Source organism: Cyprinodon variegatus, unplaced genomic scaffold (assembly GCF_000732505.1).
Source record: "Cyprinodon variegatus isolate N-32 unplaced genomic scaffold, C_variegatus-1.0 Scaffold11, whole genome shotgun sequence".
Classification (NCBI taxonomy): Eukaryota; Metazoa; Chordata; class Actinopteri; order Cyprinodontiformes; family Cyprinodontidae; genus Cyprinodon; species Cyprinodon variegatus.
In genome coordinates this window covers 2,001,437-2,016,926 of record NW_015150464.1, presented here as the reverse complement: position 1 = coordinate 2,016,926, position 15,490 = coordinate 2,001,437, and the positions used below count along the sequence as shown (strand labels likewise).

The 15,490-nt window shown below is 36.3% G+C and overlaps 2 protein-coding genes across 2 annotated transcripts in view; both read left to right on the top strand.

Annotated features, from left to right (window-relative positions):
- The window catches only part of LOC107088239 (monoacylglycerol lipase ABHD12-like), a 30,343-nt gene extending 27,927 nt beyond the window's left edge, over nt 1–2,416 (top strand). The window contains exons 11-12 of the mRNA XM_015380274.1: nt 1,847–1,937; nt 1,997–2,416. Coding sequence (XP_015235760.1) covers nt 1,847–1,868 — 22 coding nt within the window. The 3' untranslated portion in view covers nt 1,869–1,937; nt 1,997–2,416. The remainder of the gene's footprint in view (nt 1–1,846; nt 1,938–1,996) is intronic.
- Nucleotides 2,417–4,120: 1,704 nt separating this feature from the next.
- tm9sf3 (transmembrane 9 superfamily member 3) overlaps nt 4,121–15,490 on the top strand; it is a 22,270-nt gene continuing 10,900 nt past the window's right edge. Inside the window, exons 1-10 of the mRNA XM_015380794.1 lie at nt 4,121–4,213; nt 6,596–6,791; nt 6,921–7,043; nt 10,435–10,595; nt 11,044–11,121; nt 11,238–11,369; nt 11,475–11,641; nt 12,731–12,825; nt 12,916–13,046; nt 14,569–14,708. Of these exons, the coding sequence (XP_015236280.1) occupies nt 4,121–4,213; nt 6,596–6,791; nt 6,921–7,043; nt 10,435–10,595; nt 11,044–11,121; nt 11,238–11,369; nt 11,475–11,641; nt 12,731–12,825; nt 12,916–13,046; nt 14,569–14,708 (1,316 nt within the window). The remainder of the gene's footprint in view (nt 4,214–6,595; nt 6,792–6,920; nt 7,044–10,434; nt 10,596–11,043; nt 11,122–11,237; nt 11,370–11,474; nt 11,642–12,730; nt 12,826–12,915; nt 13,047–14,568; nt 14,709–15,490) is intronic.

The window sequence follows — 15,490 nt, the reverse complement described above, 5'->3', positions numbered from 1 at the left end:
AAGAGAGCTAGTCTCTAAAGCAGACATGGCTATGGCTTGATGCTAACATCTTTGTTAGCTGTCAGAATTCTGAGAAAAAAGTCAGAATTCGGACTTTTTTCACATGTTAAACTGAAATAAAATTTAAAAATCAGTTAACTTTTTTTTTTTTTCAGTGGCCCTAATCCTCTTCCATAACCTCCTATGTTGCCAGCTATAAGCACATCCCCAAAGTTAAAAAGTTTCATTGACATTCAGTTTTTTTTTTTTTATGATTTGCATCTGGACAGAGTTTATTTTGAAAGTAGGATTCAATTAGAATAACAATTATAAAATATTTTACACAGTTATTTTCTTTTATTATAATCAACAGTTAACTCTCAGATCTACAGCAAAAAAAACCTAAACATATTTTAGCCAAAATGTTATCTATTAAAGTCCACATGTGCATATATTTATATTAAGCAGCTCTAACTGCTTCGACACAATTTAAAACCAGGCTGTTTGACTATACATGTGAGGGTATTAGGTGTACTTTCCCACTTAAACATCTCATAATGTATTTTTGTGCTAAAATAATTAACGGGTTACGACCAAATGATTGACTAATGTTACAGCTGCTGCCACTCCACACCGGCCTGCCCTGATCACCCAGGGCTCTGCCACTGAAGTATTAAGGTGTACTCTGTAGCTTAAAAAGATCTAAATATAAATGTCTTTTGTAGATTTTTTACTGGTGGAATAGAGCACTGAAGCTGTATACCAACTACCCCTCAAAAGCCTGGAAGGGACTGGGTCTGCAGATGATGCATGTAAAGTGAATTTACCAGGATAAATGCTACCTGGGCATTCAAAGCACCAATCCTTTGAGTGGCAATAGAAAAAGGGGCTGATTAATTTTAGTATTTATTCAGGTTGAAGGCTGGACTTTGACTGGGCCACTGTGACACTTTCAACATGTCGACCATTCCTCTTTGCTGAATCATTCTATCACAGCCATAACTGTGTGTTTCTGGTTGTACTTCTGCTGATTGGCGACTCCTTCTCAGTCTCAAGTCTTCTGAAGGCTATAAAACGTTTGGTTGCTGGATTTATCTGTATTTAGCTCATCTGTTCAACTTCAACTCTAAATGCGTCCCTGTCCCTAATTCAATAATTCAGAACTAGATTTTGTCTTTTATGGGGTAAAGAGAAAATTATGTCTCTGCAAGTCATCTAGGAATCTTCACTGAAATCAGAGATAAATAACTACTTTAATAATAAGTAATCAATTTATTGTAGATATTAGTAAATTTAAATATTAATTTTATGCTGAATGATTCTTAATAAAATTAGGTTAGTAATGACAATGAATAAGATGTTCGCCCCAGAACTCAAAACTGAAAGAATTTTGTCCACTTCACCATTAATTTATACGGCATGGATTTTTAAATATAAGCTTCTATTTCTTAGAAAAGGCTGCAGAAAAGTATAGTTTGTCTTTATTTAGAAAATATGGATGTTGTGATTTTTCATTTTCCTTTCGGTACAGTGTAGATTGACCCTGAGGTTTTGGCACCTATCCACTTTTGGCCACCCCTCAGTGTACATTGGTTATTGCCTGGCCACCCTTATTAAAATTTTCTGGCTATGCCTCTGTGTCTCTTGGGCTTAATGAAGCTGTTTAACTAACAAACCTTTCACAAATAAGTTGTGTAGACATTTTTCAAATGCTTTTATACATATTTTATTTGATAAAAGTAATTTTAGAGTCTGGTCAAAACCATAACATTTTTAGGTACTTTTTATAAACTAGAAATGAGAGAGTGATGTTTTTTTTTTTTATTCTGCAAAGCTTACACCGTTTCCTTTCATTTCCACTCGGCAGGGAATTTGTGAATTCGTTGTAGCATTGGAAAGAGTACTTGGACCTCGGATAAAGATGGACCTGAATGTAACAAGAACGTTAAGTGTTATTTTCTTCCACTGGTTCGAACACCTTCTACCATCAATAAAACACAACAGGCCGGGAAGCCCATCATCAAGCAGTAAAGAGCCTAATGCTCCGATTTCAGAATCAGAATTTTGGATCCATCTTTTAGGTAAAACCTTCTGGAAAGATCATCCAGTTTGCATTCAGGAAATTATCTGGCAAAATTAATCGACAAAAGGTTAAATTTACATTTCAATATCTAAGCAAATTATACATGCAACAAGCCCAGAGTGGAATTTGTTTTTTAATACTTTAACATTTTCATAAAATCCTTTAATAATCACATTTTTTTAATAACTTTTAATTCATATGCAATAAAGTGTTGCAGCTTTTGATAAACATTAAAAGTACTTGAGTTGAATGATTGGTTAAACACACTGAAGTGTTGTATCCTTTTTTTGTAAAGTCGGTTTCTTATTCTCTAAATGCAGAACATGTAAAGCTTCAAGATGATTTTTACTGTAATAAATTCATTAAACCTTTTGAAACCCTCTCTGTGTTTGTTAGATGCTTTTTGATTCATGTATTGGAGCTCAGTTGTTGGAAAGAATAAGCTGGGAACCCAGAGGGGTTCTCTCTTAAAAAGGCTCTGATTAGCAATTTAATAAAAAAAAAAAACTAAAAAATTATTTTTTTTTCTTGCATTAAAAGTACATGTTCACAGATTTTCATGGAGTATGGGTTATACTATTGGATTAGTGTATACAAACAGAAAAAATTACCAACTTTCATGCCCCTGCTGAATAAAAGAAATCCCACAGCATTACAATGCCACCGCTGTGCTTTTTCACAGAGATACTGTTTTCAGAGTAATGTGCAATATTAGGTAACATTCTACATGTAGGATTTTATATGAAAGATGATTTGTTTTGTTTCCTACTTTTCTCAAAGCAAACACGCCCCTTTAATGTCCTTCTCTTCATAATGGCTTTCTTATTAGCACTCTTTAATAAATGATAGATTTTTGGAGCTAATGGCTAATCGTTGCTCTATCAAACGATTATTTCATAAGCTTTGCATCTCTGCAGCTCTTCTAGAGTAACCAATAGCTTCTTAACTGATTCTTAGTGTCTCTTCTGTCAGTGATAGTTTAAACTCTTTGGATTTTATGAAAGGGTGTCAGAGGAAAGGAGGCAAAATATGTCACCTTAACCTGCTGTGATTTTATCCTTAAACTGTTTTTGAAAACTTTTTTCTTTTTAGAAAAATGTTGATTTGTGCTAAATGCATAATTGAACGAATTAAATTTTATTTTTATAAATGAAAAACAAAAAGGAAAAATATATAATAATAATATTTTAAAAGATCCGAAAGAAAAATACTGTTTTATAGTAAAATCATTATATTAAAAAATTATACAAGTATCATACTAAGTACTTTTGTGATTTTTGTCTAAATTCCAGATGCATGGATTTATATTGTTAAAACACTTTACAGTATTTTATGTCTATTATCTATTAACTCTTCACGATTATGTTATTCTTATAAATTTTTCTAAGGTCCACAAGTTTTTCTACAATCTTTTTGCTGCTGTAAACAGCAGAATTCCCCCATTGTGGGACAATAAAGGGGTTTTCTATTTTATTCTATTATTAAATAACTGCACATTTTTAATAGAAAAGTTTTGTGGGAAACAGAGAAGCTAAAATATTCCATAGATCTTTCATATTGATATATATTGTCTTTGTAATTTTGGTAGTAAGTTTAAATAAGCTCATAAAAAGTTTTTGAAAAATTCCTGCAGCCATGTGATGAACTGCATGCTTATGAAAACAGAGTTACAGTTTTAGGTCAATGTGTGAAATTATAGTTCAGAATTTTTCAGAAACTGACAGAACCCCGTCCGGGCCACGCGTGGACCCGGATCGTGACCCTTTCCCCCACTCTGTCAAAGGTAAAGCTCTCATCTCGGCAGTCGGGATGACGTGGCTGAAGCTTGCGGAAGATGCGCTGACAGAGTTCCTCCAATCATCGCTGGAGCCATCGCTTTCAACGCTGATTGGATACCCAGAACCACGTGACTCCTCCCGACCAATCCGGCGTAGGTGCGATGAGAGCGTACAGAGAGCATCCCTGAAAATTGCCTCTGTCATACAACCAGGAAGAAGGTGGGATATTAGCCCAACGAAGCTAACAGCCCCAATCTTTCTGCATACTTTCACCGAAATTATGGGCTCTTCCCGGTGGAAGGTGGCAGTGGCGGCTTTCCTCGCTATAGTAGGCTCTCTCTTACCCGTTGACGCGGATGAACACGAGCACACGGTAAGATAGCGATTGATTAAGCACGGACTGAAAAGAGAGCGTTGAAAAATAATGGACGTTTATGCCTGTGTGTAAGCTGCTAGCTGTAGCGGCAGAGGCTAGCTGCGGTTCAGGGCACAGAATCCCACCCGACGGGACTAAGGGCCTGGCCTGTTGAGTGATAAACCGATACCTGTCGCGTTATCAATCAGATAAGCATTCAGTTAGCCAGCTAGCATGCAGCCGTTAATTAGCCTAACTGCTTATGCTAACTGTTAGCTTTTTTGCAACACGTCTGCTACTAGCTTCCCGTTAGCACCGGTACAATCTCCTCTTCCAGAAGCAGCATACCAACATCGGTTAGTTAGGGAAATTAAAAGTAGATTTACTGTTGAAGCGTATCTAAAAATGCAAAGAGTCTTAGATGAGATACCAGTGAAACGTTGAGGCCTTTTAGCATTTACTCTGCCATACGTGTAAATGGAGTCAGATAAAATCTAGAAATGTTAAGCAGATCTCAGGCTGATTTATCTTCCTAAAAAAGTATTTCTAGGTGTGAAAGGAGTTAGGTGAGTAAACGGATACAGCGTGGAAGTTCACTTCCTTAAACGTAAGCAAACATGGCTAAGGCATATCACTCTTTGGTTGTACGGCTCTGCCTTAAAGTGATAACTAGGATATTTTCATGAGTTTGCATTTCATTTTGATAGCAATAGCCTTCTGTTTTAGAGCCAGTCCAGTGCTGATGGTGGTTACTTCACTCTTAGTCAATATCAGGCTCTTACTGTGTGATAACAGGGAGTGAATATAAAGCAACATCTCAATTTAAATGACCAAACTGCATTTGTTTTAAACAAAAAGGAGTATTTCTTCAGCATTTTTTAAAAACATTTGTACATCAAAAACTTTTTCAGTTGGAAAGTTGCAGTTTGTTAAATGTTAAACATTGCAGACAGTATTGTTTTCCCCTCAGTTGATTTTAAAACCTGTGTAACCCAAAATCCTAAAAAATAAAAACAACCAAACCTTAATTTAAAGAAAAGGTAATGACTACTTTTATCCACATCCTTAGTTTGAAAAAAGTCAGTTATTCTACCTGTAATGGTAAATTAATAACATTTTAGTCACCATTAAATACAGATATCATTCTGCCTTAAATCAATAAACCATTCATCATTCCTAACATTTTAATTCCTTTAAAAAACGGCTCAAACAATCATGTTAAATCGATTATTGGAATTATTGTCCACTAATTTAGTAATTGATTAATCATTAACTGCAATATAGAGACTCTGAAAATGCCATTAGCTGGAAGGGCAACCTGTTCAGAGCAGTTTTGTAAAAAAGGGGAAAGAAGTTTTACATTTTGCATTCAAGAAAAGCCTTTTTTGTCGATCAGAACACAGAAAGAGCCTTTTGCCATGTGATTATTAATCCATTAGACAATCAAGATTCATTAATTAGCAAAATAGTAACCAGTTGCAACACTATTTCAAATGGTTTATTGAATCCCAAAAGTTTAGCTATGAATATTTCCAGTTTTGAACTGAATATGGACTTTACAGGTACTAACTAAGGAGTGTTTGCATATGTTCATTCAGGAATAGAGATACATAAAAACATTAACAACAAGACTATTTGTTGGTTATAAAGATTTATACATTCCTTCAGATAATCAGACATGACTTTGTCTAACTAAAACCTCAGCATTAGGCTCTGGATACATTGCTGATGGGAATAAACAAAAAACAGTTATGAACTGGCATTGGCAGTACCAAATATTTAAATTATAATGGTGATTAGAAAAGTACTTTGTTTTATATAGTACTTGTGACAGTGTAATGACAATAAAGCTGAATTCTATTCTTTGGATCTACAAGCAAAAAAAAAAAAAGAGACAAAATGTATTGGGAATTTTAGGTGCGTGTTTTACAGAAAACTTGATCTCTGAATAGAAAAAACAGACCAACATGGTCATATTATCTGAATTATTAGTTGGACTATCTTCTTTAGTTTTAGCTTTTTTTTTGCAACTATTTCTAAATAGTTGGACTTGCCTTCAATGTAAGCAAAGTAAATGTATGGTTGCCGTCTTTCAGCTAGCTGACCGGCAGTGCGAAGCAACATCTGCTTGATTGACAGTCAATATTAATGTAGGAAGAGTATCTGATAACAGTTTTGCTTTTTTTTTTTTTACAGACTGATGCTCAATAAACATTTATTTTAATTTAAACATAATTTTAATACCCTGTTGAACTGTTACTGTTAATTGAAATCTGTATTTAAAGCTACTTAGACCCGCATCAAATCAATAGTGTATACTTTACAACCCGAAGGACTTGCAGAACAGGTGTTGCATTCTTGGGACTGCCCTGAATGCATCCTTTTGTTTTCCCTTCCCAGTACACAGATAAGGAGGAGGTGGTTTTATGGATGAACACGGTGGGGCCTTACCACAACCGACAGGAGACATACAAGTATTTCTCTCTGCCCTTTTGCGTGGGCTCCAAGAAGACCATCAGCCATTACCATGAAACACTCGGCGAGGCTTTACAGGGAGTGGAGCTGGAATTCAGTGGCTTGGATATTAAGTTTAAAGGTATTCTTCTCTGTTTGGTGGAAGTACATTTATAGCAAAGTTAACGTCTTTATCAGTTTTCTTCAGCATGGTGACTGTACTTCCCACAATTTATGGTTCCTAATTGTGTTTTTTTTTTACTCTCTGCAGAGGAAGTCATGCAGACAACATACTGTGAAATTGACTTGGACAAACCCAAACAGGATGCCTTTGTTTATGCCATAAAGAATCACTATTGGTATCAAATGTACATAGATGATCTCCCCATCTGGGGTAAGTGACGCTATTCTCCATGTTTTATTTTCTTTCCCTAATTGCTAAATTTTTTCCCAGTATGTCTGTATTCTTTTTAAAAGAACAACACGTTTAATTTTACAGAAGGAAACGGTAACTTGCAAAGTTTTGTTTATAAATTATCTGGATTATTAAGCTGAATTTTTGTGCTAGTTAATTACTACTTTTTATGAAGTTTCCCTAACTTAAATGCAGTTCACTAGAGAGTACAAATTTTCCTTTTAATGAGGTTTGGAGGCAAATTAATGCAGTGACATGCAGTGATTATAATAACCTGTGCTCAAGAGCTTTGATGTCACATATTAGAGGGGTATGAATGACTCCCTGTCATTACAGACATTTCTATGGTCTCTTCCTCTTCAGGCCAAATCTATGCTGCTTCTTTTACAATAATAGCCACCACTTCTCCAGCTGGTTAAACATACGCGGCGTGTACGCGGATGTTGTCTGCAGCGGGTGGGGCTCTGATATTTACTCTACTGTATTTAAAGAGTTCACACATGAGTAGTGAGATCTAAGATGGTTAGATCTATAGTTCTATAGCTGTTTTACAATGCCTGTTTGGTTTATGCATGGAGAACGCCTGTTTACCTCAAACAGAATCTCTAATTTATATCCTGAAATCCGTATAGATGGTTTATTGTTGAGTTGCAAACATCTTAGGTGGATTTAAATCATAATCAAATAAAATTCAGTTTGATCTGATAAGAACTTGTCTATGGTAGCAGGGCCAGTAGTGTCATTGACTTAGGAGGAAGGATACATGATAGAACAGGGGTTTGCGTTAAGGATTTTTACCACTTGCCCTTTGGGCAAGTGACTTTCACATTTCATTTGCCCAGAAACAATTTTTACTTGCCCAGTATAATGTTTGATAAATATAGTTCCTGATACTTATTTTTGTATATATATATCAATAAAACATGTTTGTTTTTTAAATGTTTTTTGTAATTCAGTATTTTTTAAGTTTCCAGGTTCCTGGTGTGTATCTGCATGCGTCAGATAATGAACTCAAACCTACATTACCGTGTTAACATGCTTTTCAATCCTTCCTGCACATTCTTTTCAAACTAAACTTTGCTTTAAACTGTTGTGTGCTTGGAAAAATATAAATTGTAATGTTAAAAATCTAAAAAAAAAAAACTTGACAGGTTAAAAACTTACACTACTACTCACCAATTTAACATGTTTATCTCTATAACATTTAAATGCACCACTCCAATGTCTAAGAGAAAAACATTTAATGAACATTTTTTAATGTATCACTACTGTACTGCCATACGATAGAAGACTGCCATATGATAGAAATATTTACACTCTGCACATACAATTATTATTATTATTATTTTCCTAATCCCTGACTGATCATTTTTTATCTAGCGTGTATTATAGTATAGATTAAATTCATCATCCAGCTGCTGCTCTGCAGAATTCTCTCCCCAAGAGCTGAATCACGCCATCTAGCGGAAAATCACGCGAGAATGTGTACAAAACAACAAAAATGGTGCCGGCAACGCTTGTGGGTCATTTTCATGGAATGTCAGTGATTTTAAAGTAATTTTGAGTGATAAATACTTTTTTTTTTGGCGATCATTGCACTTGCCTGGCGGGCAAATGCAATGAAATTTGTACTTTCCCGACAATAAAAACTACTTGCAATGGTCAACATCGAGCCGTGTAGTATGTGAACAAGCTCAATAACAGCAGGACTTTATTTCTTTGTGACTTTGGGAAATTATTTAGTACAGTTTTAGAAGAAGAAGAGTCTGTTACCCATTGAAACTAAAGGTCTCTATTCTCCCTGGATGGTTTTAGAGAAGAACACCGGCTGCTATGATTTATTTTAACAGTTTTTAGCATAGAAATTTGTCCTATGCCTTTTTCTGTAACAGGAAGCAAATTAACATATGAAAGCTTTCCACTGGTCATTAAAAATCATTATCAAAATTATGAAAAAAATTGTTTCTAAAAAAAAAAATAACAATTTGTCAGATATAACTGGTTCCACGTGTTTACACGGAACTGCTTCCCATTGGTCGTAAAAGTTGGTCGATAAAAAGTTAGAGAATGTGGAAATGCAAATTTCAACAAAGGTGGCTGAAAAACGAGGAATTCTGGATGTGGCTGCAGCATGTGGATAGTAAAGATCACAAAGGATTTTGCTGTGTTTTATATATATATATATATATGTATGAGCGTCATAGGTACTTGTTTATGGTATTAAAATTATTTCTGAGAGCATTAAAAAGCATTATATTAGAGTTACTCGTTCCTGTATAAACTCTGATATGCTTCATAGCAGCAAACCACAGGAAACTATGAAAATGTTACAATATATATTTAAAAACTGAGCTTCAGCATTGAATTGGATTACTAAAGAGCACCAATGCTAAAAACATGCAACTTGTTGATACATCCTGTTCTGAACAGTAATTAAACCATAGGTCTAGAATAGATATATCCATTTTGCATTTAAGATGAAAAAGCTACAGCCTCAAATCATGCATGTTTATCTAAATTAACAGTTAGGAAATGGTGATCAGTGCATGCTCCTGTGTTTCTCTGTGCAGCCCAGCCCTGTCCAGGGTATATTCAGACCCCTCTGAACCTTGCATGGTTAGGCTGGAAGAATATGATGCAACTAAAAAAAAGATCCAACTTTTATTGATATGCTTCTTATATTAAATGGAAATAAATAATAGATTCATCCAAGGTTCTGTTATGAGTGCAGCCCTTCTAATTTTCTGTTAAACTGTTTAATTGAATAGCTTTAATTTAATGGAGACTTAATATTATAATTGTCTCGTCTGGTTTGAATTTGACTTATTTAAATGAGTGTTGCTTATATGATTAAAATAAAATGAACTCAGATTGATTCTGTCGCCACACAGACTCAATCAAATCCCTCCCTCAATAAATTTATAAATGTGTGTTCAGATGGATTAGTAGTAGGAAGTCAGAGGGAATTCAGCAGGTTACAGAGGGCTGAGTTTTGTTTATGCTTCAAGCTCGCCTATTAACTGCTACTTTGGAAGTCTGTATGCAAAAGTTAAAAAGTTATTAATGATATAAATGTGATGGGAGCTTTATCCCTTCTGTCACCATTAGTTGCATGTGTTTCTAGATGCTCGTCATGCATATTTCTTGACTCAAAAGAAATTTTAAAAGCCATAAAAGTGGGACGATTATGAACACTGTTGTAAAAAAACACACTGATTATGTTTACGTGCTGTAGTTGCCATAGTAACACAATGCAAAGAGCTCCGTCTATTTTAGTTCGCAGTGTTGTAAGCTGAGACATGCAGTTCTCCTTCAAACAGTTTCGGTAACCATCAGATCTTTAACTCCATGCTTGTCGGTTATTTTTAAGGCATTGTTGGTGAAGCAGATGAGAACGGAGAAGAGCACTACCTGTGGACGTACAAAAAACTGGAGATCGGCTACAACGACAACAGAATAGTTGACGTAAACCTGACGAGCGAAAGCAAAGTCAAACTCATGCCCAACACCAGGATTGCAATGTCGTATTCTGTGAGTGCTGAACGTACCTTCTTATAAAGTATGCAAATATCCGCTTCTGTCTCCTGATTTCATGAAATCAGGAAATGCAAATGCAGCCTTTTCTGTTTGTTAGGTCATGACATAAGACCACCAGAACTGAGCACTAGTTAAATACGATCTGATTTATGAGTATAGGGAGAATTCCCTGCACTACTTTAATAATCTTTAGTTTACTTCAAGCGTGTTTGCATAATTTTATCCTCCATGTGTGATATGGTTGTTATATTCTTGTATATATTAAGCTTTGTGATTTAGTGCTTATATTTAGTAAGACCAGATGATGTTTTCCAAGTCTGAAAGGATTTTATTTTTTAACCTCCATCTGATTAACTGTTAACGAATAGAAGAAGAGTTGGGGGGTTTTCTGTGCTTCAGATGGGACACAGCCTTAAAAACCTGCACATTTGCTCCCATCCAGGTGAAATGGAAGAAGTCTGATGTAAAGTTTGAGGACAGGTTTGACAAATACCTGGATCCATCCTTCTTTCAGCACAGGGTGAGTGAGACCTGGTCTTAGTTTTTCAAGTTATTTTGTCATGAACAAAAAAAAACAACCTTCAGAGGGGATTGAGTATTTAGTTTCATAGGTTTTTTTTAACCTTTTTCTTTTAGATTCACTGGTTCTCCATCTTTAACTCCTTCATGATGGTCATATTCCTGGTGGGCCTGGTGTCCATGATTCTAATGAGAACCCTGAGAAAGGATTACGCCCGATACAGCAAAGAGGAGGAAATGGACGACATGGTGAGCCGTCGATCTTCATCTGACTCCAAGGTGTTAAACTCAATTCTTTTAGTTGCTGCTTCATAATGCAACGGTTCTCTGCTTTCCGTGGCAACATATCCACAGGACAGAGATCTGGGTGATGAATACGGGTGGAAGCAGGTCCACGGAGATGTGTTCAGGCCTTCAAGCCATCCTTTGATCTTCTCCTCGCTGATCGGCTCCGGCTGCCAGATCTTCTCCGTCTCCTTTATTGTCATCATTGTTGCGATGGTGGAGGATCTGTACACAGAGTGAGTGATGGTCTCTGGACAAAGTCTCAGGGAGGACTGTTAAATACTAAGTGCCAGCAGCTTGTTTTTAATTCATGCCAGGGGGAAAAGGTCTCCTCTGTCTGACCATCATACGACAGAGTATTAGGGCCAGGCTAGACATTTCTTTTTGTGTGTGTGAGAATGAAGTCGTAATATTACGAGAATGAAGTCATCATACAATAACCCATTTCAGAAAGAAAGCTTCGAGCTCCAACTAGCATATGACCACAAACGAGCTCCACCAAACAGCATCTTGAGTCAACTTTGACATCCTGCCCAGTTTGATGCTGCTGCAAAAAGACTTAAGATTTCCTTATTTCAGAATCAGAAATACTTTATTAATCCAAGAGGGAAATTACTTTTGTTACACGCTCCAGTTACAGTTTTATATAATATATACACACGTCCACCTATACAATATAATAAAGATTAAAAAAATAAGAATAAAAAGAGATAAAATATATGCAGATATAGCTCTTCTGTATATATATCTGTACGTATATCTATATTTGTTAAACCGATGCCAAAGTATAGCTTTAAATGATGCTCGACATTTCTCATATTAGGGAAGAAATGGCTTCTCGTAAGAGTTGTCATAAAATACCTCTTTATTCTGGCAGTGTTGCAACTTTAAGACTTTATTCTCGAAATAAAATTTTAAAAATCTTCAGCCTGGCTCTAATACTGCGTCGTAAAATCACACATATAAACTTCACTGGGACTTTTTAAGTAATCTGCTGCTGACTGTCAACTATGATGGATGATTTGTGTACTGTGGGCCTGGTTCTTCCTAAACTTACCTTTTTGGTTTGCTTGACAAGTTTTGTGAAAACACAAAGATTTCTTAGTATAACCAGTGGTTCCCATGTTTTAGTTCAAAACATTTATCTGTTCAAGTTGTGAAATGGTTCACCTAACACACTGTCAGCCTGATTTATTGCTCCTCCCAAAAATCTGCCAAAAGATTAACAAGAGAAGAACTGAAAATAGCACATTCTCTTGGTGTGGAATAAAATCCAAGCATTATCAGAGGAAGGTAAGCTGAACTCTGACCTTTTCTCTCTGCAGGAGGGGCTCCATGCTGAGCACAGCCATCTTTGTGTACGCTGCAACCTCTCCCGTCAACGGCTACTTTGGTGGAAGCTTGTATGCAAAACAAGGAGGTAATAACGAGTCAGCACATTACATTGTGTTCCCCGTGATAGAAGAAATCGGCCATTGAATCGGATAAATGTTTGTTTTGAATGCTGCAGGCAGAAGATGGATCAAGCAGATGTTCATTGGGGCCTTTTTGATCCCAGCAATGGTGTGTGGTACGGCCTTCTTCATTAACTTCATCGCCATCTACTACCACGCCTCCAGAGCTATCCCGTTTGGAACCATGGTGAGTTTTTCTTTTTTTCTTAACCTTGCAACACCCAGAAGGAATATGGATCAACTGTGTCTGCAAAACGCCCAAGCCCAATTATAGTGAGATTACAACATTTCAGTGATTAAAAGCAGAAGTAAAGATGAACTGTAAGTTAACAAACATAGTTCAGCCATAATAAACACATTTCACACAAAAAATGTCTCCAGTGCAGTTTGCTAACGACTATCCTGTGGGAAGTCTGCTTGACTCAGTGCTCAGTAACTCTCTAGTCAGCAAAGTTAGTTTCTCTGAATCGGTTAGATTAGTTATAAAATGTCTACCAAAAGTATTCACACCCCCATCTGTTTACAGATGGCTTTTTCTCCTAGTGAAAGCTTTGGTTTTCTGTTGGTTTCCTCTCGCTAAGCAAAAACGTCCATGTTAGGTTATGTGCTAATCTGTACTATAGCTTTATATCGCTTCATAAAGGACTGACAGCCTCCAGGTTGTATTGTTCTATTTTGTCCAATAGACCAAAATTAAGTATATTAATTTTAATAATTAGAGCTTGCAGGCGACAGCTTTAAAAGAAAGGATAACACTTGTTTTATTTATGTTATGTTTGATTAATAAATTATTTCTAAATCTGTAAAATCCCTCCAACTTTATCAACCATCTGTGCTGGATGGCCAAATTTACATCTCTTTGAAAGTCTAGGTGAGCACCTTACCTAGACTTTTGTTGCTATGTAAATCAGCTGATTAGAATTGGACCCTGCCCCTTAATTAAAAGATTTTAGAAATCAAATCATTTTAAGTGAAGATGTGAGGTCAGAGTGGGTGAGCAGAGGGAGGCCAGTCTGATGCATACTGCGCCAGCTGCAGGGGATTTCACGGTCCGTTACTAGTCATGTTTTCATTAGTGTTTGTTAGCTTTACCATCAAACATTATCACCCAACTAAACTTTTATTGTTGCAAAGTGCAAATATTCGTTTTAAAAAGGATAGTGCTGGCGTTGCTCAAGCGTTTAATATTTGTAAGCTAATCTTCCATTAAATTACTGTAGCGTTTCAGTGGGGACCGTTCACATCCGGTCTGCTCCTCCATTTACTCTGTCCTCTGCACTGGTTTTAACCCCGTGGTTGTTTCTCCATGAAAAGGCCATCTTCGCTGGAGATGCTCGATTTGTTGGCGCTTTGTAAAATGGTGTCAGGAGTCGGCACCTTGCTGTGTCTGTGATTACTCTGCAGCTAGCTACGGTGAATGTGCACTCCTCTATAGGGAGGCGAGGCATAAACTATTACTTCCTACATCTGGTGGAGTAATGACTCCTTTTCTGCTGTTTGCTTTGAGGCTGATGTACAGAGGTATAGCTATGTCCAGGTTAAATGTCATTGAGCAGTTTTAGGCAATCAGTTTACCTACTGGTCACTTGAATTGATTTGCATACATTGCAACAATCACTGTCCCCTTCCCTTTAATCCTTTCAGCTGTTTTTATGTAAACAGAACGAGGAATATATCCGCCTACAGAAGTCGTTTTCTTTCTTCCACAGGTTGCCGTCTGTTGCATCTGCTTCTTTGTCATTCTGCCTCTGAACCTCGTGGGAACAATCCTGGGAAGAAATCTGTCTGGTCAACCCAACTTCCCCTGCAGAGTGAACGCTGTGCCGCGGCCGATCCCCGAGAAGAAATGGTGGGTGTGGAGCGTATTGAAGGAGGGCGCGTTATGGCAGTCAGAGAGCTAAATGCAGTAATATATTTAAAGTGCAGCTGGGGAAAGCGTTTAATGAAATTTGCTTATGGCTTACTGTGCTTTGCAACAGGCAAGGCAGATTTCAGTAGCGTGGCATTTTAACGTGCTGCACACAAGAAGAAAAAGAAAAGTAATAATTCAGAGGAGACAACAAATTATTAAAATAAGGTAAATGTATTAAAAAATGTAAACTAATGTTTAGATAGCAGAGGCTACTTTAACCAAACAAACCTTTAACCTCCTTCGTATTACATCCTCTTATAGCCACAAACGAGGGCTGGGCAATTTGACCTTTTTTTTTTCTTTATAATTCATAATAAATTTCAAATATTTTGTATTGCTTTCAAAAAACTAGCTTTATTTACTTAACCCTCTGTGGGAGGTGACCTTTATTTAAAGGGCAACAAAATTCTAGCTGTGAATCATGCTTGTTAAAAAGTAATGTTTTACAACCAACAATGAAAATATAACAGTAAAGGTTTGCAGCTGATGGTATCACACAGTGAGCTAGTTTATCAGTCATAAGTTCACATCTAAGAACAAAGTGATAAACTGATCTGCTTCTGGGTTATGAAACCCCACGAGCCCTACAACAGACTAATGCATTTCATGCTGAAAATTTAATTATATATTAAAAATAATTAATTATTCAATTTAAAAACTAAAAAGGGACTTTATTTTTTGTTTTGTTGCATTTAAAGAGACACACAGATGTTCTCTCT